This window comes from Gymnoscopelus braueri, assembly GCF_963280865.1.
Source record: "Gymnoscopelus braueri genome assembly, contig: SCAFFOLD_156, whole genome shotgun sequence".
Lineage (NCBI taxonomy): Eukaryota > Metazoa > Chordata > Actinopteri > Myctophiformes > Myctophidae > Gymnoscopelus > Gymnoscopelus braueri.
Genome location: NW_027660972.1, coordinates 125,960 through 148,497, shown reverse-complemented (window position 1 = coordinate 148,497; position 22,538 = coordinate 125,960). Strand labels below are relative to the sequence as shown.

Below are 22,538 nucleotides of genomic sequence, written 5' to 3'. Positions count from 1 at the left end.
CAACCTAGTGTACGACAGGACACACCTTCCATTCGGAGCAGAAAGACGACCAGCGGGAACACAGAGCGGCTCTAGGGAGCTCTTAGAGCCCCCTCGGAGAGACGGATACCCATGCCGCGTTCAACTATAGCGATTTTTATCATTTCAATAAATAAGCATAAACAAACTACCTCTCATGAACGACGTGGGTGTAACTAAGGGCCGTTTCTCACTGGATCCGTTTTCATTCAAAACGTTTCCCAGATCGAATGCTGGCCTGCATTCACATTGGCCAAGATCCAATCGCACCAGAGAACACATGCATATATACCCCCGATCCTACAGGTGGCGGCATGCACATAGTGTTTCCCCTGTGGACACAGACGTCATCAACTATGCGACAATGTTTTTGTTGGTCGCGCATATATATGGGGTTGCGGCTGGAGAGCTATGCTGGGGAGGGGAGGCGATCTATGTAAGTGCACGGTCTTTGGGGAGCCTCGCCCCGAAGCGGGGAGAACGCACTGAGTGCTCAACGCAGTGTTGTTGAAGGACAATGGATGTACGCTTATGAGAAACAACACAAATAAAACCTGGTGAAACACTTGTGTGCATTAGCGCAAGATGAGGATACAGGAAACATTCAGTATAAATGTCCAGTTAGCTAACCTTCACAACTACTACTACTTTTGCATTTGAAACTTTAAATTTCTCTAAATATTATAAACTTTCACGACAGCTTAAGTACAAAAAAATATCATTTATGAAAAGGCAACTATAGTAGCCTATACAGTGAAGTCGGACTGAATGATATATATATATATATATATATATATATATATATATATATATATATATATATATATATATATATATATATATATATATATATGCGCCCTGTGCTCTCCTTTTTCTCTATGAAGAAAAGTACAAGTTTAGTTGACACAAACGCATTCCGCAACGCTGCCTGTCTGTTGTTTAATCTGCGCATTACGTGCAGATCTCATCCTCTGGACTGCAAAGCCATAGCTGGTCATGTAGGAAGGTGTGCGATAGGATCGCGCTTGCCATAGTCTCCAAAGTAATAATAATAATAAGAGAAAGTTCACTTTTGGTTATTTAAAAAGAGTCTCCTTATTTTATGTATTAATTTATGATATGTGGGTCCAGCACTGTGTGTAAAAAAGAACTGTGGGGACGTGCATCTCCTGCCTTTGTTCATATTTAAAATAAAAAAAATATTTTCCAATGCAAGATCTGTGTGGTTATCTGCTCTATATTGTAATATAAAAAATAGCAGATCAACAAGCTCAATGTGTCGCATTGCACCGCATTTTCAGCTTGTAGCTTGGCTATTTTTGCTACTTTTGTGTGACACTGTATGACAATAGGGCATTCATTTATGATGAAAAAGCATTAAAAGTTGCAATATGGGATACAGGGTTTCTTCCTAACAGCAAAGATATGTAGTAGAGATGCGCGGATGGCCTCTCATGGTCATCTGAATCCGCATGTACAAATTAATTATCCACCCGTTATCCAACCGCAATAATTATTTTATCCAATTTAAATATCCGCACCAACCGTTTCTCCCGTATGTCAAAATATTATTATTTTCTGGTATTCCCCGTTAGTTTTAGTAGGCTATTAGTTGTGCGATGCGATCACAAAATGCATTGATTTAGCCTATGGAATGTCGGTGTGTCTTTTTTCTTTTTTTCAAACCGGTGCTGCGCTGACAGACGGCATCCAACATACAGGCGTCCAACACATGCGGCATCCAACGGTTGGATGCCGCAACGGTTGGATTCCAGCCTACAGAGAGCACTGCTCTGCTGTGCTACTGCTTGGTGTGGATATGTTACGGCCATGGTTGAACCCCTGTGGATTGATCTGCGACGTGTTTTTGTTGGCTGTTTTTGTCGAGTTTATATACCGTCACCTATTCCAAATAGCGGGCCACTTCCGTCTAATGGTACGCTTGCTTTCACATTGCAGCGTACCGTACCCGAAAACGCATGATCCGGATCCGAAACTGCCTCCGGAGGTGGTTTCGGGAACGGAACGGTTACCCGTTTCGGGAGACGATTCGCTACATTCACACTAGCCAAGCGGTCTGGAGTGCGCACCCGGGACCTGAGTGTGAAACGGCTCTAAGAGATTCAAAGGGGAATATATATTTTATATACACAGATTTACAAATAAAAGTTTAAGTTATAAGTTATTTGCCCTGTCTATAATAATCAGTGTTGAACATACGTGATCTATTTATGGGCTATTATGAATAGTTTGTTTCGAAACAGGCTGCGGCAGTCCCGCAGTGCGTGTATTATAATCTCCATGACCATTTCTCCCCGGTCAGCAAGAGCCTCTGTGTACCCGCTCTCAGATGCCCTGAACTCGGCCAGAATTCATGCTCACCCCTAATCACCCCAATCCCCCACTTGCTGGTCTGTTTGATGCGAGTTCGAGAGGTGAACTCAGAGCAGACTCAGCAGCGCTACTGCAAATGCCAATCAATGTGATACGTCCCGCCCTGTTTTCAGACTGACCTTTCAGAGAGACCACGTGACGTACAGTATCAAATATGATATTTTCGGTATCAAGTTGTAAAATAACTGCTCTGCTGTGTTCAGCTTTTTGTAAACAAAGGTTTTATGGTATTTTCCAGGCTGGAAAGAACTGCAAGACCAACATGTCGAAGAAATCGGTGAGTGCAAAAATTAACTTTTTCTCCCAGATATAAATTTGGCTACTGCAGCCACAAAAACATACAAAGAACATACAGTAGAATAAAATATTCATAACAAGAGAGGGACACAACAGTACGCAAGTGCAAAAATAGTGAGATTCATCAAGCCTTTTACATTCAGTCCAATTTCATTGCATCATTTAACAGTTTAAACTAAGGAATAGTTGTTTACTACTATTGTTTACTTACTGGATGGATGACTGAACCTCTGTTCTTCATCTTTCACTTCTCTCTTCTCTCCTCTTCATCTGTCATTCTATCTCTCAGGGGGAGAGTTTCCCTGGTGGGGTGGTCTTATCATCGCCCTCAGCATCGTCAGCATCATCAGTGTCCTGGTTTATAAGAACAGACGAAGCATTCGAAGCAAGAGTTTGGCCGCAGATTCAGCAGACGTGCAAATCCAGCTGACACCAAGGACAGGTACAGAATGATTCATGTTGGAATTCATGTCAACTTACCTCACTGTCTTTACTTTTATTTTCAATCAATCAATCAATCAAGCAATCACATTATAATAACAAATTGAATCCTTCTTCAGTTTAATACAATCTCTCTCTCTATTATTTCTCCTCTGTCTGCCTCCCCCCCACTCCCCGACCCCCATCATCTGTCCAGGTCTATGGATGGAGTCTCTGAGGTCAGTCCTATGAATGGAGTCTCTGTGGACAAACCAAACCAGGTCTAAAGGTCATAAGTTGATGGAACATCTACTCCACTGCTGCACTTCCTTCTCTGTCTCTCTCTGTTCCAATACTTTTAAATTACTGCTCCCTATCAGTTCTTCTGTACCTTACCTTTATTTGTGTTTTTGATGAAAACTTTGTACTATCCATTTGGGAGAAAACCCAAGTCATATTTTATTGAAGTTGTGATTTTAAAACGATTAGCTTGGCTAACACTACTAAGCTGTAATATTGGCCACTGGTTCGATCCTCTGTCACCCCTGTGCAACAAACTTAACCCCCAACTGTTTGAGTGGTCACTTGGAGCAGCACACTGCTGGGTCAATACAAATAAGTAATGTCACCTCAGGGATTATTGAAATGTACTTTAATTTACTGTACTGTTGTGTTCAGATATGCACTGTGGTTAAGATGAGTTGAGGGCAGGAAGACAGTTTTCTTCCTTGTTCTGGAAACTGAATGTAAGAAAATCACTTGAGTCAAAGTTTTAAAAGAAGCTCTCATTAAACATATTTAAGTATCAAAAGCATCTGGTGTTAACAATAGGGTTTAAAACTTTCGATCGATCGATCAATCAATCAATCAATCAATCAATCAATCAATCAATCAATCAATCAATCAATCAATCAATTTACAACTTGTTTCAGGAAATATCATCATCATTTTTGAATAATATATTATTTGATTTAAAAATGCACAAGACATGAGACCTGGTTCCCCCATGATTTTGGGGGGTCCCTAGATGACAGTAAAGTGACAATTGAAGGACTTTTAAGACCCTTTTAATACCTAAAAGAAATCAAATGAAATTAAAAAAGACCATTACAGCATCAAAAGTAATCAATAAACGATACTATAAAAACTGGTCTAACATTGGACAAATTGTCAAATAATAGGAAAGGGGCAAAACAAACTTAAATAGCCAATCTACAAGCTCACAACGACTCAACTCCTACAATACCAAGTGCTTGTCAGGGTGGGGGGTCCCCAGTTCAAATATGATTATTTTGGGGGGTCTCAAAAGGTTGAGAACCACTGATCTAGGTCACAGAAGAGCATTTTGGTTCCTAATTTATCTTTGCACATCTTTGTTAATTTAGGCAGTAAGTTTCCCTACCGGTTTTTGATAGATATATATATATATATACTTATTTTTTTGTTACAGTATATCTATTTTCAACAACTGTGGCCCTATCCTCCTCTGTACAGACACAGAATTTATTTTCTGTGTTTATTTTCTTATGTCTTATGTCTATTTCATTTATCATTTTTATTTTGTCTTTTAGTTTTTTTGTGTTATACTGTATGTAGGTAGAGCCCCTTATGGGCAAATTTGGGTTTCCCTGCACTTTTATTTATTTCTGTTGTGTTTTCATGTCTTTTGTTATGTCTTTTAATGGTGTTAAATAAAAAAAGAAATGAAAAAGAAATACATTTGGTTGAATTGTGTATTAGAATACCTTAGTTTTTTTGTGGCCATAGAGCCGGGCCATAACAATTCTAATACTTTGTACTTTGTTAGTTTACACCATTGTCTATTTCTGCATCGTAATGTTAACATGCAGTTAGCAAGCAATGATAAGCATGTGTTATCAAACCCCATAGGTTTTAGGCTTTTGGCTTTATGGATCCCTTTAAAGAATGTTTTGAGGATGTTTGTTGAATGTTTAATCCAACGCAGTCTCACACACATTGAGTCGAACAGGTGACGAGCTGGGACAGATTGGGACCATTGATGCAACAGGCCCCGCCACGTGACATCGCATGTTGACAAGGATGTGATGATTTATGATTCTCTGTAACTCTCGGTAACTCGAATGGTGCTGAATCGACAGAAGTGGACTTTACACTGCTCGGCATATAGTCACTCGCTTGCTTGGGGGTTCTGCACGGGGCTCAATCAGCTTCTGATGTCTTGTTTTGACGCGTCAACCTATTATGAGTTGGGAGTGAGAATGACACTTCCACATTGATCCCATGCGGTCAAACAGGTGACACATGGTCAGTCAGATGTTGCCCCCGGCCCAACTCGTCATTATAGTTCGACATGAGAGTGAGAATGTGTAGTTTAATCTGAATACCACTGCTGTACCTCTCACTCAAGTCGAGTGCCACTTACCAGTTATTAAAACCCACACATTGGCTGTGACATATTTCTGAAAGATAGATCAAATTTTAGCCCCAGTATATATACATCATTAAGGAGCAGGTAATTTATCCCACACCTACTAGTAAGTAGGTTAGAAGAGAGACGTTACAGATATCCCTCAGACCACTGCTGTTCATGGAAGGAAATAATATTCAGGAGAAAGAAAAGATTATGACCAAATGGCATAAATAATCCAGGTCCAGGCAGTCAGGGTAGTTTTGATAAGTAAAAGACCTTTAGAAAGAAACATTAAAATACAACGTGTGTCAGCTTGCTTGTGTCTTCTTCAGGGTGTAGTGAATGTAGTTATAGATGCAGTCCTCACATGTGTGTCCCAGTGAGGACATGCAGTCTTTTTTGTTCTGGCCACCTGGGGGCATCATGCAATCAAAATAAAGACATGACAAGGAATACAAAACACAATCATGGCCTACCCACAGTGTTAAAAACATTTTCATACTTAGGGTGGTGTAAACAAAAGTAAACATTAGAAAACATGTACAGTAAATCATAAATGCTAAAATGATCAACATTGGCCAATCATATCTTAAAATTATTGAAATTATTGAACTGGGTTTCAACATATCTTATACATATAAGATATGTTGAAACCCAGTTCAATAATTTCTTTAGAGAGAAAGAGCAACTGGATAGGCCTACATACATAAATACGTACATAAATAAATAAACTGTAAACCAATCATTCATAACCCAGGCAATAATTGGAAGGATAAGAGGTCAAAGTCCTCAATCCCTCTCTTTGTTTTAGTTTGATTTTTTTCCACGCCCATGTTGAGCTTCATGTCAAGGAAACTCACAAATTAGACTATAACAAATTCATAATGAACTCTTTATTTGTCTCTTTGGTTTGCACTTTGCAGCCTGTTGTTTCTTCAGTCTGGTGCTGAGCTGAGAGCAGATCTGAAACATCCACACAGGAAATGTCAACCACAGAAAGTAAACACACTCAAGCACAGGAAGTTACACAGAAACAGTCCATGGGCCAGACCAGAATTTGGTATGACCTAACGTGGTAAAATCTCATTTGTACCAGTGTGTGCGTGTGCGTGTGCACGTTCGTGCGCGCGTGCGTGCGTGCGTGTGGGTGTATAGTACTTTGTCTCAAAGGTACTGCTGTATGGGGCAGAGACACAGACGCTCACAGTACAGCCAAGAAAAGGCCCCGGGTGGCGTCTACACAAGAATGCTACAAATGGCACTTGGTGTCACATGGATCGACCACATCAGATCCGAAACGTTGACATCTACTGGTGGCGAGTGAACTGACACTATGGGAGCCAACCAAGGCACAGCTAGGGCAAAGAAGCGCAGTGCAAATGTGCCGTGCCGCACTGAAGCTGTTCTGGTGGCTCATAGTGACTCAACACCTTATACATTTTATTTTGGCTTTTAATGTAATATCCCCCATCTGTATATGCATGTTGTCAGGGTTTTTCTAAGCTCAACCAAAATGCAGGAAAACTTGATACAACTCCAACTCAAAGTGCAAACAAAGTTCTTTATTCCCCGGTCCAACACACAGGATAGCAAAACTGACAGCAAACAGAAAAAGAAAAAAACAGCAACCGACAAACACTCACGCACAGGCAGGCATGTACACATAACTAACTAGATACAGGTGAAACTCAAAGACAATCAACATAGAGATTGGCTGGGGCAAACAGCTCAGGATACGGGTGAATCAAATAAGCAACGAGGAGCACAGGTCTCCGCCAGGTCAGGTAGGTTATTGTGGCCTCCTGGTTGTGCTATAATAGGCCAATGTGAAAAGGGTGGCATTTCTTCCTCAGCCTAGTGGAAATCACGGAAATCGTACACTGCGTTCATGATTTGAGACATTTTGTTCAAAACGGACCTATCCTGCAAAGTTTGGAAGCCAATGAGAATGGAATATGAAATATCGGACACATCCGTCTTGATCACATGACTATAGAGATACTGTGTACCGATTTGCGTGATTTTTTGACAGAATCTGAAGGAGTAAAAGTCAGCCTCCTGGTGGCGCTCTAAAAGGCATATGTGAAAAATGCAGGGCAAAGGTTTTTCCTTGGCCTCTAGGGATTGTGCATGCAAAGTTTCACGCAGATCGTTGCAGTTATAGGTAAAAACGCGAATCGGCCTGTTATAGCGCCACCATGAGGCTGATTTGAAAATGTTCAAGAGGTATTTCTTCCTCAGCCTAGTGGGAATGTACGTGCAAAGTTTCATGGAAATCGCACACTGCGTTCATGATTTGAGGCATCTTGTTCAAAACGGCCCAACCCTGCAAACTTTGGAAGCCAACCTTAGCCAATCAGGATGGAATATGGACAATCGGACAGACACATGACTATAGAGATACTGTGTACCAATTTTTGTGTTTTCTGGACAAAATCTGTAGGAGTAACATAACAAAATGTGTTTTGTAAAAATCGTCCTCCTGGTGGCGCTATGACAGGCTGAAAATTTGGGGCAGGTTCTGCTGTGGCATCCAGGGAGTGTGTGTGCGCAGTTTCACAGCAACCGGGCCAACGGTGGCCGAGATTAGCTGGTCGCAGACAGACGGACAGACGGACGGACAGGGGGGCAAAACATAGTCTCAGCCATGCCTTTCGGCCTGGCGGAGACAATAATCACAGATGGGTGAGACAAGACAGACAACAGCTACAATAGTCAGGGGATATTAGCAGAATATTTTCCAATCTTGGAATAAATTCCTTACCAAAAAAAATCTTCGCCAATGTGTTTGTAAAGGTGTCGTAACACATCTCACAAAGACTGAAATGCAGTCCCCCTAGGATAATTTTTGACAGCTCCTTAAAGTTGGGGTACCCACCATAACCTTGGTTAAAAAAAAATCCAAAAAAATATCTAAATTTAATTCTGTTTTAAGTAGCATGTGAGGGGTCAAACTAGGGTGTTTTTATGATTCCGAATCCATTGCAAGCATTTGTTTTGCACCAAAACCACTCCTTGGGCTAAAAACGGCCATAGCCATCCTTTTCCAGGTATACTTTTTGTGTAAAAAGCCCATTGAGATTGGGCCGTTTTTAGCCCAAGGAGTGGTTTTGGTGCAAAACAAATGCTTGCAATGGATTCAGAATCATAAAAACACCCTAGTTTGACACCTCACATGCTACTTAAAACAGAATTAAATTTAGATATTTTTTGGGATTTTTTTTAACCAAGGTTATGGTGGGTACCCCAACTTTAAGGAGCTGTCAAAAATTCTCCTAGGGGGACTGCATTTCAGTCTTTGTGAGATGTGTTACTAGACACCTTTACAAACACATTGGTGAAGATTTTTTTTGGTAAGGAATTTATTCCAAGATTTTTAAATATCCCCTGACTACAAGGACAATAGGAAACACTGGGGACATTACATCAAAAATAAAATGAGCACAGCGGTAAAGTAAAGTGTACACGACAGAAAACAATAACATCACTACAAAATAAAACACAGAGACAGATCCTGACACATGCACTGTGTTACTATAAAGCCAAAGAGTAGTACATTGACAAGTAATGAAACAATCTCCTGTCCTTGCAAAACTTACTTACTGTTAAGTAGAATTGATTAATGTAATTTGTGCGGACCTGAACACTAAACACAAGACGTTATGACCTCTTATAAGAACTAGAAAAAGTGCTCCTCGGAGCACAGGTCTCTGCCAGGTCAGGTACGTTATTGTGGCCTCCTGGTGGCGCTATAATAGGCCATTGTGAAAAGGGTGCCCGTGTCTTCTTAGGCCTTTCACGTCAATGGGACACTGCATTCATGATTTGAGGCATTTTGTTCCAAAAATGTGTTTTGGTAAATTAGACCTGCTGGTGGCGCTATAACAGACCAATGTGAAAGGGGTGGCATTTCTTCCTCGGCCTAGTGGGAATGTGCGCCTTTCGGTCTGGCGGAGACAATTAGACTCATGTCATGTAAACATAATAATACTTACAGTATGTGTCCCTGCAATAACAAAATTAAATATCTAATGCATGCATGTATTATTACTTATAGTGAATTGAATTGAATTAATCTCAATGTGTTTTCTCCTATAAGGTTAAATTATGTATTTCATTGTTTTCTGTAAACTATCCACTCATTAGCATCAAACAGTTAATACATTGTGAGTGTTCACACTGAGGACTGGAGCAGGGGGTTTTCACATCTGAAAACCACAGCACATATTTTCCACTGATACAGGATGCAACATCTATACTGTACTAGTGAACTCATAGGTTAACAGATTTTGTTGTCATGGAAATGTTTAACTGTTGTGGTTGACAGAGATGTTTCGATACCATTAAAAACTGCCTCTTGTCTTGCACAGAGGTACTTGCTTGTTCCAAAACTCATCTTTAATATCATCTTTAACAAGCAAACAAGCAAACAAACAAACAAACAAACAAACAAACAAAAAACAGTAACTATGCACTTTGAAGTCTTCCTCTCTTCACTCTTCACTCAAACATCTCCATCTGTAACACGATAAAACACAAACTGTGAATTATAATTATAATGCAAATTGTATATTATAAGGATTGGCCATATTCAATACTTGTTTCTGATTGATCAATCAAGGAGTGTACACATTTTGAAGTATTTTATGCGTACTCAATTAAGCAGATAAAATAAAAAATAAATGTCATTGTTTACAGCGGGAACTGGGAGGGATAGTGTGTGTTCCTCCACATGTGTTATGCCCTACTGGTGAAACTGCTCACTGACACCACCTACTTTAGCATCACTGTAGCCTCTTCCCATCACTACACCAGTCAGGAGATGACTGCACCAGTCCACCTCTTCTTGCAGCGTAGCCTCCTCTTCTCCACAACACCAATAGATGACTCCATCATTCGACCGTCTTGTTCAGCGTATCCTCCTCCCACCACTACACCAGTAGGAGGAGATTGTCAGTCAGTAACTCTGTCATAACAGTTAATCAATCAGTCAGTCAGTCAGTCAGTCAGTCAGTCAGTCAGTCAGTCAGTCAGTCAGTCAGTCAGTCAACACAGAATGGACTTAACATCACTACTTCTAGTCTGTGAGTACAAACACACTGTATTTCATGTTTTGTGTTTGTTTATTTCCTTCAACCTTTATGAGGATGACTTGTCCTCATGGGGACAAGTTGACAGATTTGGCCACTAATGGCTCTTTTACGGTCAGGGCTTTGATTTATAGTTTAGGGTTGGAATTAGGCTTAATCAGAGGGACACTTTGGCAATTCTACATATAGTGTGGACAAAATACCTCAAGCATTCTGTGTAGTTCATGTTCTAACATGGTAGTTAATGCTCTAACATAGTAGTAAATGCTGTGACATGGTGGTTAAAGCTCTAACATGGTACAGTAGTTAAATGATAGTTAATGCTCTAACATGGTACAGTAGTTAAATGATAGTTAATGCTCTAACATGGTACAGTAGTTAAATGATAGTTATTGCTCTAACATGGTAGTAAATGCTGTGGAATCGTGGTTAATGCTCCGACATGGTAGCTACATGTAATTAAGATGGTAGTAAATGCTGTGATATATTTAGTAAGTAAGTAAGTAGCCTTTGGAACCAATGGTTCCCGAGCCAGATGGCCTATAGGGTCAAGAGCCTATCTCCTGTTTCTGTAGCGTAAGGCTGCTTGATGTACAAGTACACCCCCTGGACATGATGCTAGTATCTCACAGAGACTTACCCCCCAATCCAACCCTTGATGCTGAGTGTCAAGCAGGGAGGCATTGGGTCCCCTTTTTATAGTCTTTGGCATGACCCGGTCGGGAAATTGAACGATGACTTTCCAATCTCAGGGCAGACACGCCACAAGGCCAATGAGCTGGTAAAATAGTAGTTACATGGTAGTTAATGCTGTAACATTGTAGTAAATGCTATAACATGGTAGTTACAGTTAATGATCGTACATGGTAGTAAATGTTGTAAGTAGTTAATGATCTAATATAGTAGTTAGTAGTTCATGCTCTAACATGGCATTTACATGGTAGGTAATGACGTAACATGGTAGTAGAGGCAGTGACATAGTAGTTAATGCTCTAACATGGTAGTTAAAGGGTCGTTAATCTCAATGTGTTCCCAGATTGGAAGGTAGTTCATAATTCACAAAAGTGAAATCAGAACAAACATGAATATAATTATTTTGTATTACTTGTCTGACGGAGTTGACACAAATCAAGTTATGGAGTGCATAAATATCACATTTTATAAAGTGTTATACCAAATACTTGTTCCTTCACATGATTGCTATAGTTCAGACTTTGCCTACAACAATATATAGATTTTAAACTGTCATTAAAAACTGTTTTGTACCTTGTCTCAAGAATCACTGGTATTATGTAATGTAAAATGCTAATAACCATAATAATCGCACAATGGGAATCAAAAAAAAAAAAAGTATAATATTACAGGGAATATTTTGTGACAGCAAACCTGTATAAAAATGGATAAGAACATCTGCTAAATGCCTAATTTGACTCCATTGAGCAAAAACTTGGCCTATCATATGGTTTACATTGCCCTCTAGTGGATGAACAGATCAATGGCCAAAGTACCTCATGCCCAGCAGAATCAGCATATAAGAGATAACACCATAGCAACATATAATAAACAAAAAAAGCAAGTACTCCAAATAAGGATTACTTTATGACAGACATTAACATACACATAAAGAGTTTGTCCACATTATTTTATCCCACAATGACTACACCACTGGTGGTCCGTGAAGGTATTGCATGTGGTCCCCGACCATGCATTTAGTAACGTAGGAAAGTGAAGATTTGTTATTTATTTCCTTCCAGTTCCGCATTGTAGTCAGTTACTGGGAAGTCGGAGGCAAGAAATTACACAGAAAAGGAAGTTAGAATCTCAAGAAGGGGAAGTGTACCACATTGTCTGATTGAGTCATCATTATTAGGATATGTGCCCATATAAGCACATGTGTCTGCTCACTCATACTACATCACAAGATGCAAATCAGTATCAGTTAACATGAGTTTAATGGAAGGTTGGATAAAGTAAGAGAATGGAATAAGGGTAACTGTGGGATAGGAATAGATCAGTGTTTTTTTTGTTGTTGCTCTGGACCACTTTAACCATTTCAGTTAAATAATGCCTGGGCAGTCATTATTTAAGCTTTTTCTCCCACACCACACTTATTAATTCAAAACATTTCTTACATTTGATGGATTTGAAATATTATTTAAATATATTTTAATACATTTAACAAAGGTATTTTACAGGTATTTTAACTTGTTTTCCCATGGACCACCTGCAGGCCTAATTATACCATGGACCAATAGTATTCCGTGGACCATTGGTTGAGAAACAGTGGGATGTATAGACATGGGATGCATAGCAAACTTAACCCATATCCCCTCCCAACACAACAGGGGTCCTCAGGCTGATAGTGGTGGTGCCTGGTTTACAACCAGTTGAAAACCCCCCTTCTCCAGTGCGCTCGGTTGACACAGTGGTAAAGTCCCTGCCCACCACCATGGAGGTTGTGAGTTCGAATCCACCGTAGTGCAAACCAGCTTCGTCGGGGGTCTACACGAACACACTTGGCCCGTGTTCGGGGGAGGGAAGCCGGGCGGGTCATTATAATGGTCATTGCATGTACTCCTACGGGCAGGTGTGGTACCTGTCAGCAGGGAGTGTTGCGCCGGAGGAGTAGGACGAAGGCTCTACGTCCTCCTGGTGGGGGCTCCTCACTGTAGGATACAACAGCAGGGACAACACATAAATGTGTGTGGGAAGGAATTAATTGGCATAACGACTAAATTGGGGAGAAAAAGGGGGTAAAAATAATTGGCTACTCTATTTTTTTTTTTTTTTTTAAAGGAAAACCCCTGGTCTAAGTAATTATCCACTGATCCACGCCTGGAAACTATAGCCACTGAGATGGAAGATAACATTAAAGGAAAACAAAGCTTAGCTAGGATGATAACGTTTGTCATGGAAACTATTTGTGCAAACACACCTAAAATATGTATGATTCTGCCCCCCCCCCTCTCTCTAGTGGTTATTTCCATGGTGAGTGTCTCAGCAGAAGTTCCAAACAGTGGTGATGTTATGAGTGGTAAGTCTGTTTGTTTTCTACTGAACAGATGATCAAATTATCCACAACTATCAATGGAATCAGGGAACGAACTCTAACAAGACATATATTTTAGTTTTTAACAGTGCATGATCCATTAGTCAGGAAATCAACTTTCTTCTCCATCTCTGCTCCACAGCCTCTCTCAGACTCAGTTCTGAGAGGCCTCAGTTCTTCAAATTTCAGTCTGTCTTTCTGAGCTGTGAGGACAGACAGTCTAACTCTACTGTCTGGAGAGTGAAGAGGACCAACATCGGAAACGTCACCTCAGAGTGTGATGAAGACTGGGGGAAGATGAACAACACAGGATGTATTGTCCGCTCCATGCTCCCCTTACTAGACACTGGAGCTTACTGGTGTGAGTCTTCAAAGGGAAAGAGTAACACTGTTAACATCACTGTGACTGGTACGTTCAGCAAATCAACTACTTTGTTCTGTTTTAAGTTTTATTCAGCTGTCTGTTAAATAGTCTTTAAGACAAGATGAGACTTTTATTGATCCCGCGGGGGAAATTCAGTCACCAAAGGCAGCATAGCAGTTAGTATACGGTTACAGGACAAGTACTGTACAGCAGGGTAAAAGACATCACACTCAAAGAAATACCAGGACAAGATATACAATATACAACACTATACATCAGGGGTCGGCAACCTTTTTGATAGTCAGTGTGCCATATCAACATTAAGTTTAATTATGACACCATATCAAAATGTTATGTTTCCAATTGATTTTGATTGTCCAAAGGCTATACATAACAACCCTTTAAAAAAAAAATGTTTTCTAAAGGATGTAACCCACTTATCTCCCAGACTCCCTCCCCAGTCAGAGTTAGGAGTTTGAATGAATTCAGAATTATGTGCAGGATGTAATTTGTATATAGATGTGAGGGGACTTAAATTAACTGACTAAACCTTTTTTGAATATTTAATTTTAAAAGACAAAAACTCTCTCACACACTAATGCCAGTGTGCCAGTGATCACCCTCCCCTGTGCCAATATTGTCACCTGTTGTTGCCTACTCCTGCTGTACACGCGGCAGTGGCTATGGGGTAGAGTGGCCGGGTAGAGTAAACTGGAAACCGCAAGGTTCCCAGTTCGATCCCAGGCTGGGGGGCTCCCCCAGAGTTAGTGTCGAAGTGTCCTTGAGCAAGACGCTGAACCCCTAATTGCTCCCGATGAGCAAGTTGGTGCCTTGCATGGTTTCCTCCGCCATCGGTGTGTGAATGGGTGAATGTAATGCACAATCTATGTAAAGCGCTTTGGATAAAAGCGCTATATAAATGCACCATTTTATACACCCTCAACAGTGCTTCCAACATGGCACCGCAGGACAAAGGAAATACAAAATAATGCACAGTAAGCATGGCACATAGTGTCCATACTGTACTGAACTGTTGTCATTTCCAAGTGGGTTTGAGTGGTTGTCCATGATAGCGTCCAGCTTCCTCTCTATATGCATGATAAAATCTCATCATGCTGGGATAGTGTTGTTCAGAGTGATGTAACCTCAGTCTAATGTTCTTCTATTCTAATGTTATTTGTCATTGTTCAGATGGAGCTGTGATCCTGGAGAGCCCTGTACTTCCTGTGATGGAAGGAAGTGATGTCACTCTGCACTGCTGGTCCAGAATCAAGGCGACTGCTAAACCATCCGCTGACCTCCCAGCTGATTTCTATAAAGATGGATCCCTCATCAGCACTGAGTCTACAGGACAGATGACCATCCACAGTGTTTACAAGTCTGATGAAGGATTCTACAAGTGTCATATCTCTGACCTTGGAGAGTCACCAGAGAGCTGGATGGATGTGAGAGGTGAGATAGAGCAATAGTACTGTATCTATCACATACACAGGAGGGATGGAATGTTTAAACATTTCATCCACTATCCCAGTGGTTCTCAAAAGTTTTTGGCTTAGGGCACCCCTGTAAATAACTTTTTCATCCACGGCACCCCAGCACCTTACATATTTATGTCATATTACTATACATACATACGTCAATCTTTCCCCCTAAGATACAGTATGTCACGAGGAAAACTTGAGAGAGGGAATATTAGTTTCCATTAGGACAGATTGAAAATAACTTTATACTTGACATTTAACCTTGAACGCCAGCATCCCTGTTCTGGGGGGGGGGGGGCATTCACCAAAAATAGCACATCTACAAGCTCACATTGTGACACGTTGTGACACATTGTGAGCTTGTATCTGCTATTTTTTGGCCAAGAGATCAGAGTGTTGATCAAAACAATGCACCGAGTACAGTGCGAGTGAGGTCCGTTTTATTGAAGGGATATTTCACTTTCAAAAAACATTTTAGTTTTTAAGTTGCTTGATTCAGTATTTAGATATTTGGGTAATAGATTCATCAAGAACACCCGTCCTTGGTTCTGGTGACTCATACTGCCCTCCTAATACGTGAGGGGACCGTGTTTTTTCGATTACTTTTTTCATTTATTAAAAACAAAAAAAATTGGAAAATATTCTTTTAATACAATAAGAAAATGAAATGAAATAAATGAAAAAAATAATCGAAAAAACACGGTCTCCTCACGGAGGAAAGTATGAGTCACAAAAACCAAGGACGGGTGTTCTTGATGAATCTATCATGGTTAAAATGGAGTTTGAAGTTACAATGGGTTTGTATAGAAAGGGGGTGTGTCTGACCAAATTAATATCAAATATCTAAATACTGAACTTCCCAGTCAGTCGAGCAACTTAAAAACTGTCTTGGGTGTTCACAAAAGCCTGAGTAGATGATAAAATGACCTATTGTTTTTGGAAAGTGAAATATCCCTTTAAGTATAGAGGATCTAAGTGGTTAAACTGAAGTGATGTTGATAAATTCCAAGTTGCCTATTCTGCGGCACTCGTGGACTTTGGTCACTGCAGCCTAGGGTGCCACGGCACCCACTTTGAGAAACGCTGCACTATCCACTTAGGACTAATTTACCTCTGGTAGTGTTACACGCTTGTTTATTTATTTAACACATTAATTAATTCTACAAGTGTTTCAATCTTTTAGAATCAAGAATCAGAAGACTTTATTGCCATGACATGTAGACATATTAGGAATTTGGTTTGATGCAGTGGAGCGCAGTTTACAACAGGACTGGTGCAAGACAGGACAAGACAGTGCAAACCACATCATAGTGCAACAACAAGTAATAAATAAAAATAAATAAGAGAAGTGCCAAAAAGTGCCAAAAAGAAGAAGTGTTCAGTTAGGACAGTCCATATAGCTCTCTGAGGTCAGGTCAGGTCAGGGGGGGGGGGGGACCAGAGCAGCATTCAGTAGCCGGATGGCCGTGGGGAAAAAGCTGTGTGAGTGTCGTGCCTTCACAGTCTTTAGTGACCGCAACCTCCTGTCTGAGGGGAGCGGGGCAAAGAGACCATGGCCTGGGTGTGTGGGGTCAGCCATGATCTTCCTGGCCCTCCCCAAAGCCCTTCTTTTAAACAGGGCCTCCAGGGGGGGCAAAGGGCAGCCAATCACCCTCTCCGCCGAGCGTATCACCCGCTGCAGCTTGGCCTTGTCCTTGGCCGCTGCAGCGGGGAACCAGATGATGATGGCGAAGGTGACGATGGACTCGAATCTAATCAAATCTAATCTAATGTGGGATGTGCACTGCTTTGATGTGCCAACATGCGCTGCTACTAGTGACAGCTGAACTGGCTACTCTATCCAGGGCCGCAATGTTAATTCTATCCTCTTGGACTCCTCCAACATATTTATCAAATGTCCAGTGTTGCTGACCACCATGAAATCTGTAATGTTGGTAGGGTAGAGTAAGTGATATGTTTTGGTTAAAACAAAAAGTTTTTTGTTAAAAGGTTAAAGCACTATAGTCTGATAGTAATCATTGCTATAGAGTGTTTGTTCAGTAACAGGAGTCTCCCTGTCTCTCCAGCTCTTTAATAAACAGAAAATACATTTTCAGGTAGGTAACACATGTTCAGCCAATCAGGAGAGAGTACCCATTTATCAGCTTCAATGTTATATCGTACCAGTTCCAATTTCACTTGTTTAATCTGTATCCTGACTGATTTCTCTACCCTGAAATTGGTATCCGGACCTGAAAATGCATTTTCTGTTTAATAAAGAGCTGGAGAGACGTGGAGACTCCTGTTACTGAACAAACACTCTATACTGTAGCAATAATGATTACTATCAGGTAACACTTTTTTTAGCCAAAGAAAATCACTTACCCTACCTTTAACAGTTGTGTTCAAGACAGCAATTGACTTCAGTTGTGCTACATACCATTGCTGTGTACAAGGATTGTGTTATGCACTGTAATGTTAATTTGTATTATTTTTTATGCCCTAATGCCCATCGCTGATACCCAGACTTTATGCGAGGTGTGATGAAAGTACTGAAGTTGTCTCAGTCCTGATTGGTCACCTGCTGTATAACCCCTATTGCTGATATGACAGCTGACCAGTCAATAGCGTTACCTAGCGGTTATAGGGTAGTTCACCAATCACTGCAACTAAAGTGGCAAAGTGAGGTCAACTGACACTGTGAGTGACCTCTCTGCATGACCCTCTGAGGTCTAGAGTTTAGATTAGATTAAGGAACTCACCATCAAACGATGGAACAAACATGGTTGCTGTGGATGATTTGGTTGAATTCAGAGCACTAATAGGCACTTATAAACAAAAACAGAGCAACTGACCGTCAGCAGTTCACTGAATGGCTGTGTACCAACAGACAGACATGAGTCAAATCAGCAGCACCACACTTTCCATGTTCTGACCTAACTCTTGACCCACATCACAGTTATTGAATCCCAGTAGTAGTAAACCATTTCATCCACCAGGGGGAGTTCCTCATTGACAGTAATCTTAATCTAGATTAGAATGTGTTAACATTTTCTGGCTTTGTCAGGGAGGGAAGGGAAGGGAAGTAAAATGTTTCAGTGAAACTTTCCATGTTAAAGCACAAGTGTTGGGCCAACATATTTTGGCTGTTAAATGCATTTTGGCCAACTATGGATTTCAAAAAAAATATATATAGGCCTATTCTATACAAAGGTCCCTGGTTTGAGTCAATTCTTCTGAAGGTCATTTCATAATAAAAATTTTACAAAGTCATTGCAAAGATGCATCATCATCATCAAGTCATTATGATGTGAATGATTTGTTTTGGTAACAAGTAAGGAAATGAATTAAATGTCATGCCAATATGGCTGCCGTGCATAGAGCTTTTTTAAATGTATTTTTATTTTTTCATTGTTATGGTCATGGTGCAGTAGGAAAGTGCTTCTGAAGCTCAACCTAATAATGGAATTTAAAAAAGCTTAAAATAAACTTTCCTCACGTTTATAAGAATATTATCAATTTGCTTGATCAAATGAATCAAGTGATCAAGTAATTTAACAGCAGTGTATGTGAGTATATCATTGTATAATTAATAACCTCTCTTGTCTGGATCAGTGGAACACACTCCTCCTCCTGTAGTGGGTCTGAGTTTTCCACATGTAGTGGGTGTGATCGTGGGACTTGTTAGTGTGATTCTACTGACCATCCTGCTGGTGCTGCTGTGTCTATACAGAACATCTAAAGGTGAGAACTACTACATTACATGGATTACATCTAAAATCACTGAACAACTCTCCATAAAAGATAGTATCATGGTATAACAATGTGAAGATTTACATACAACTTACTGATTGTGGCTTTTTTCTTCTTTTATTTTTTATTTTTTAACAGATCCATGTTGTGTCAGGTAGGCTGAGTAGAGTATTGATCTTTGTCTATTCATACATGACAGCTAGATTCCATAATATATAATTCTTTTTTTTTTTACAGACCCGTTCAGCCTCAGGGAATCAATCAGGGCACAGCTGAAGGCCAGAAGACCAATCAAAGTGGGGCTTCTGATGATGTGTACTGCCCACTGCGACACGGTCAGTCTTTGAACCAATCATGTTGATTAATTAATGGAGTTTAATTCAAAACATCAGCTGAAAATAAGTGCATTAAGTCCATCACCGTAACCATGTTTGAAATAAAATAAAAAATAAACAATTTGTCCACTTAGGCAACACAAGCGTCTATGAAGTAATGAATCGATCTCATCACTTTCCGAATGGTACAGTCAGTGTATTCTGTTTAAATATTCTCATGTCATACTGTTGTCCAGAGTTATTCATATTTTGGGGACATGTGGGTTAGTGAGTAAATTGCAGGCTACTGTATGTGATTTATTAAGATGGAATGAGAATTGAACTCAATGAACACAACTCTGGCAACCAACTGAGAGATAAAAACAGCAACATATTCATCAAACTGCTGACCCACATTCTGCAAAGCTTCTAATTGTCTTTCAACTCATGTTTCACTCACAGAATCATCAAGACCTCAACGTTCAGCTGATCCAGTTTATTCAAATGTCAGGAATCATCAAAGAGTCAACATAAGATGAAACTCTTTGATAATGGAAGTGGGGGTAATGCTGTGTATAATCTGCACGTTTTTTTTTCACTTCGTTTTTGTCAATGTTTCATTTATTCCACAGTTGATTTTATTTTTATATTCCAATGAATAGCGTTTCTGCAGTAGATAAGATGCCAGACTATGTGGTACTGCATGTTTAATGACAATCTATCCTCTAAATGTATACATTGTTTCAGGTCCTTAAATATTAACAACTCAACAGACGGGGAAATACAAAGTGGCGCTCTGCCAAGCACATACAGTGTCTCCGCCAGGCCAGGTGGCCTACCCAGGGCTGTGACCCGATGAAGCTGCAGGAGGGGGAAATAGCGTTTCTATTACATACACAACTTTTCACATTGGTGCCCTCTTTGGGCAGAGGGGAAAGCACTTTTGGAGGTGCACTCTATAAAAGGTCTCTCAACATGTGATTACAATTTGGGGTTCTTACATTCATGGTATATGATATGGTGTTTTTTGTACGATAAGTTTTAGAATGCTTAGTCTCACATGATGTCACACAACAGTGATATTTGTTACATTTCTAGCACTCCCCATGGATCTAGGTGAAATCACTTTTGGCACTGCGTTGTGTTCAGGCCCCTCAGAAGAGTTTTAAATGTTTCACATTAAGATGTGGGGTCGATAATAGTGGACAACCTACGGTTCGAGAGTTATAAGAAAAACTATTAAAGCAGGCTGGTGGTAGCACCACCATTTTTCCGATTTGAAAACATTGGGGTTGAGCGTCTCCCTTGGCCTATGGCAGTGTGCATGAAAAGATTGACGCTGATCGGTCAATCTTTTTAGGTCTATATAGAATATTTTGTCTTGCTCTGTCCCTTACTGTATAGCAAGGTGATTATAGTCTGGGATTTAGTTTATTTCATTTTGACTTTATGTTCATCAATTTCAGTTATTTTTCTATTTTTCTAAAATGTTGTTTTCTCAATTCTAGTTTTACTTACGTATTTCTTTAGTTTTTGTTAAAGCTACACCATGTAACTTTCCTCTTCTACCGCAGATTTGAACCCGGTTTCCTGCTTACATAAGTGCTGAATGTTTTACCATTGACCTAATAGAGCCGGCCTGCTTGCTCAGGGGATACATTTAATCTTGACCATCAGGTCAAAATTTGTGTCAGATACTACGTCTAGGTCAGACATGACCTTTGACACGATCTAAATGTCTCAATAGAAGAGCAGGGAGACAAAATACAACCACCCCAATTATATAAGTTACATTGTATTAACATACTCTACCATACATGGACTAAATGACATTTTTATCATCTTGGTGGTGAGAATAACAGGCCTGAGTCACAGAATATGAGAGAATCGCAAGAAGATTAGTAGATTAGTAGAGGCATCTCTATAGTTATTCACTCTTGATGATGGCATTAGCCTAATGGTGGTGTGATGTAATAGTGAGTTGTTTTTATCCTCTCTTGTGCCAATTTGGGGTCATATCACCTGTTCACAGGCACTATTTTGTCACTGACTGGTTGATTTTTGTGTAATATATAGGCCTACTGTAGAAATGTACATGATGTTTGCCAACTTGATGTTTTCATAGTACTTGATGTATTACATTTCAAATGTATGGATGAGACTTTTACCTGATTAGTGACATGCTGAATTATTGTCTATTACCTATCAACAGGTGCAATGCATTTTCTGTGAATCTCCACATCATGTGACTGTTTGTATTAATATAGGGTCTGTTATCCATGTCACTGCTCAACAGTGTGCAGGCTGCTTTTTTCTCTTTTGTAACTGTTTGTATTTGTATTTTGTGCTTAGCACCTGCTTAATTTGGGTTTGAATGTGGGTGGTTTGTTTTCCTCATGAATGCAGTCACTCACCCACGGTTTCAAGTGCTGCAGGACCAGTCACTCGAAGAACTTGACATGTCAGAGCAAATGGCGCTCAGTCAACTGGCGCACGCACGCACGCACACACGCACGCACGCACGCACGCACACACACAAATTTGCCATCACTGCCAAACAAACAAACAAACAACAAAATAGAATGTATTGGACTGTAAATATAATAGCAATACAGTGCATGCATGTGAAAAAGGCTGAATTGTTTTTGTTTTGTTCACAGCACAGATGAGTGGCTTACATTTGGCCACAATGCCAAAAGTATATTGATATTGCATTGTAGTTAAATAAAATTGTTGTAATGTGATGCATTTGTATGTGACTTTGTTAAAGGTACAGTATGACCAGAGTTGGCCCTACGGTATTTTCCTATTTTCAAATATCGTCACCTTCTTGAACTAATGGCCTAAGTAAAGTGTTTCAGAAAAGAAAAAAAACTGATCCAAAACAAAACTATTTGATATTTCTTAATCATTTCACCCAAAACGTTTATAATAAATTATGACTATTAACGTAAAAATAACACTGTCTGTCAGTTATGTAACATAAG

The 22,538-nt window shown here is 40.0% G+C and overlaps 1 protein-coding gene across 2 annotated transcripts; it reads left to right on the top strand.

Moving 5' to 3' along the window:
- The first annotated feature begins 10,425 nt into the window (after window positions 1-10,425).
- LOC308081009 (polymeric immunoglobulin receptor-like) lies at window positions 10,426-19,434 on the top strand. 2 transcript variants are annotated; one of them, XM_080457417.1, is made up of 6 exons: window positions 10,426-10,605; window positions 13,586-13,645; window positions 13,803-14,069; window positions 15,216-15,476; window positions 19,100-19,228; window positions 19,376-19,434. In XM_080457417.1, the coding sequence occupies exons 1-6, from the start codon at window positions 10,578-10,580 to the stop codon at window positions 19,393-19,395; spliced, it is 765 nt and encodes a 254-aa protein (XP_080313543.1). In that variant the 5' UTR covers window positions 10,426-10,577; the 3' UTR covers window positions 19,396-19,434. The 2 variants fall into 2 exon arrangements, with proteins under 2 accessions (XP_080313543.1, XP_080313542.1); XM_080457416.1 differs by lacking the exon at window positions 19,376-19,434 and having other exon boundaries at window positions 19,100-19,336.
- Window positions 19,435-22,538: the final 3,104 nt, after the last annotated feature.

Coding starts and splice junctions, on each gene's coding strand:
- LOC308081009 (XM_080457416.1), top strand. CDS start 10,578: ATGGACTTAACATCACTACTTCTAGTCT. Junction 13,646..13,802: donor CAGTGGTGATGTTATGAGTG/GTAAGTCTGTTT, acceptor TCTGCTCCACAG/CCTCTCTCAGACTCAGTTCT. Junction 14,070..15,215: donor TGTTAACATCACTGTGACTG/GTACGTTCAGCA, acceptor GTCATTGTTCAG/ATGGAGCTGTGATCCTGGAG.